Source organism: Camelina sativa, chromosome 11, assembly GCF_000633955.1.
Source record: "Camelina sativa cultivar DH55 chromosome 11, Cs, whole genome shotgun sequence".
NCBI lineage: Eukaryota > Viridiplantae > Streptophyta > Magnoliopsida > Brassicales > Brassicaceae > Camelina > Camelina sativa.
The window spans coordinates 10,206,390-10,208,726 of NC_025695.1; the positions used below are offsets into that span (position 1 = coordinate 10,206,390).

Here is a 2,337-nt window from a genome sequence, read left to right on the forward strand (position 1 = left end):
AAGCTGCTTTTTGCGGTGGGATTTGTATACTTATTCCAAAGCTTTTGATAATATTAAAGTGGCTTCTCCTCCTCCAGAACCTCCTGTGACTGTGCCACAACCTGCAGGTGATCAGAACAACTCGACCGACAATGGTTAGTCTTCCAGCTGTGGAATATCTATTATGACTGTAAGCAGAATTGAAATATATGAGATTGTNGATGCAATGCACGCCGGATCTTTCTTCTCTTGATTGTGAAAATTGTCTGCGACAAAGCGCAACTGACTACCAGTCATGCTGTGGTTAGAGGCAAGGAGGTGTTGTTATGCGGCCAAGCTGCTTTTTGCGGTGGGATTTGTATACGTATTCCAAAGCTTTTGATAATATTACGGTGGCTTCTCCTCCTCCAAAACCTCCTGTGACTGTGCCACAACCTGCAGGTGATCAGAACAACTCGACCGACAATGGTTAGTCTTCCAGCTGTGGAATATCTATTATGACTGTAAGCAGAATTGAAATATATGAGATTGTGTTTTTGTGTGTGTTGTGAAAAGATAACAAAGGAATCTCAGCTGGAGTTGTTGTGGCTATTACCGTTCCCACTGTAATGGCCGTCTTGATACTGCTGGTTGTAGGATTTATTATTTTCCGGAGGAGAAAACCATACCAACGAGCTGAGATTGAATGTTAGTTTCTTTGTGTTTTACCTCTTTAGTCGAAAGGGCAAAAATCGACACATAACTAATACACACGTTCTTTGCAGCTGAAAGTGATATTTCAAGTACAGATTCATTGGTATACGATTTTAAGACAATTGAAGCTGCAACTAACAAGTTTTCAATGAGTAATAAGCTTGGTGAAGGTGGATTTGGTGCGGTTTACAAGGTAAGAAAGTCTCTGTTTTCCATTTATTCTAAGTTCATATAGGCTAACTTATAATGTTTGTTTCTTCAATGGTATGTGTAGGGTAAGCTTTCTAACGGAACTGAAGTAGCTGTGAAGAGACTGTCGAAAAAGTCAGGACAAGGCACAAGAGAGTTTAGGAACGAGGCTGTTCTTGTGTCAAAACTTCAACATAGGAATCTGGTTAGGCTTCTTGGTTTCTGTTTGGAAGGAGAGGAGAAGATTTTGATCTATGAGTTTGTCCCCAACAAGAGCCTTGACTTTTTCCTATTTGGTATGGTTCCTTTCAATATTTTTGGCTTATTAGAAAGGTTCTTCTTGAGCTTTGTCCTGATTGATTGTACATTGATATGTGCAGACCCTGTAAAGCAAAGTCAGCTAGACTGGACCCTACGATACAAGATCATTGGAGGGATTGCTCGAGGGGTTCTGTATCTTCATCAAGATTCACGTCTCACAATCATACACCGTGACCTCAAAGCAAGTAACATTCTCTTAGATGCAAATATGAACCCAAAAATTTCAGATTTTGGATTGGCAACTATTTTTCGAATGGAGCAAACCCAAGAGAACACAAGCCGAATAGTTGGGACCTAGTAAGTCTTCCTCGTAACTTCTCATAAGTTCAAGTTTTCTGAACATTATTTTGTTAACATAGTTTTTGCTGTGGGTTACAGTGGTTACATGTCTCCCGAGTATGCAATGCATGGTCAATACTCAATGAAATCTGATATCTATAGCTTCGGAGTGTTAGTTCTTGAGATTATAAGTGGAAAGAAGAATAGCAGCTTCTACCAAACAGACGAAGCACATGACTTGGTCTCATATGTAAGTTTTGAGGCAATCAAGTTCCATATTAACCTATAGTTGTAAGTGTTTGATTGATCTATTGATATTCTAGGCTTGGAGGCTTTGGAGTAACGGGACACCATCAGAACTCGTGGATCCAGCTATTGCTGATAGTTTTCAAAGAAATGAAGTTGTTCGATGCGTCCATATCGGTCTTTTATGTGTTCAAGAAGATCCTTCTGAGCGTCCGACATTGTCATCCATTGTTATGATGCTCACTAGTAACACTATGACTTTGCCCGTCCCACGACAACCAGGTCTTTCTTTCCAGAGTAGAATTGGAAAAGACCCGCTTGATACGGACCAATTTTCAACGACCAGGTCTCTTATAGGGTCTGTTGACGATGCATCGATCACAGATTTGTATCCTCGTTGAGTATGAATGATTACCTTCTTGCCTGATTCCTTCTATTGGTGTTGAAAATAAGTTAAATTGTTTTGTTGTAAATTTTTTGTAGTACTGTAATTGTAACCACAAGCATGCATGAGATATATACCATTTACGCGTTTCTTCTTGAAGACGTAACAGTGATTTTATTTCTTCTCCAAATTAAGCCTACACAATGATAAAGAAGAGAATTTCATTCAGGTTGAAGAAACTAAAA

General features: G+C 39.4%; 1 protein-coding gene across 2 annotated transcripts; it reads left to right on the plus strand.

Annotated features, from left to right (window-relative positions):
• Positions 206-2,133, plus strand: LOC104727816 (cysteine-rich receptor-like protein kinase 11). Of its 2 annotated transcripts, none has more exons than XM_019232324.1 (7): positions 206-447; positions 535-666; positions 744-865; positions 947-1,157; positions 1,242-1,479; positions 1,561-1,711; positions 1,785-2,133. In XM_019232324.1, exons 1-7 carry the CDS (start codon positions 306-308, stop codon positions 2,106-2,108), a joined length of 1,320 nt encoding a protein of 439 aa, XP_019087869.1. In that variant the 5' UTR covers positions 206-305; the 3' UTR covers positions 2,109-2,133. The 2 variants fall into 2 exon arrangements, with proteins under 2 accessions (XP_019087869.1, XP_019087870.1); XM_019232325.1 differs by having other exon boundaries at positions 616-666.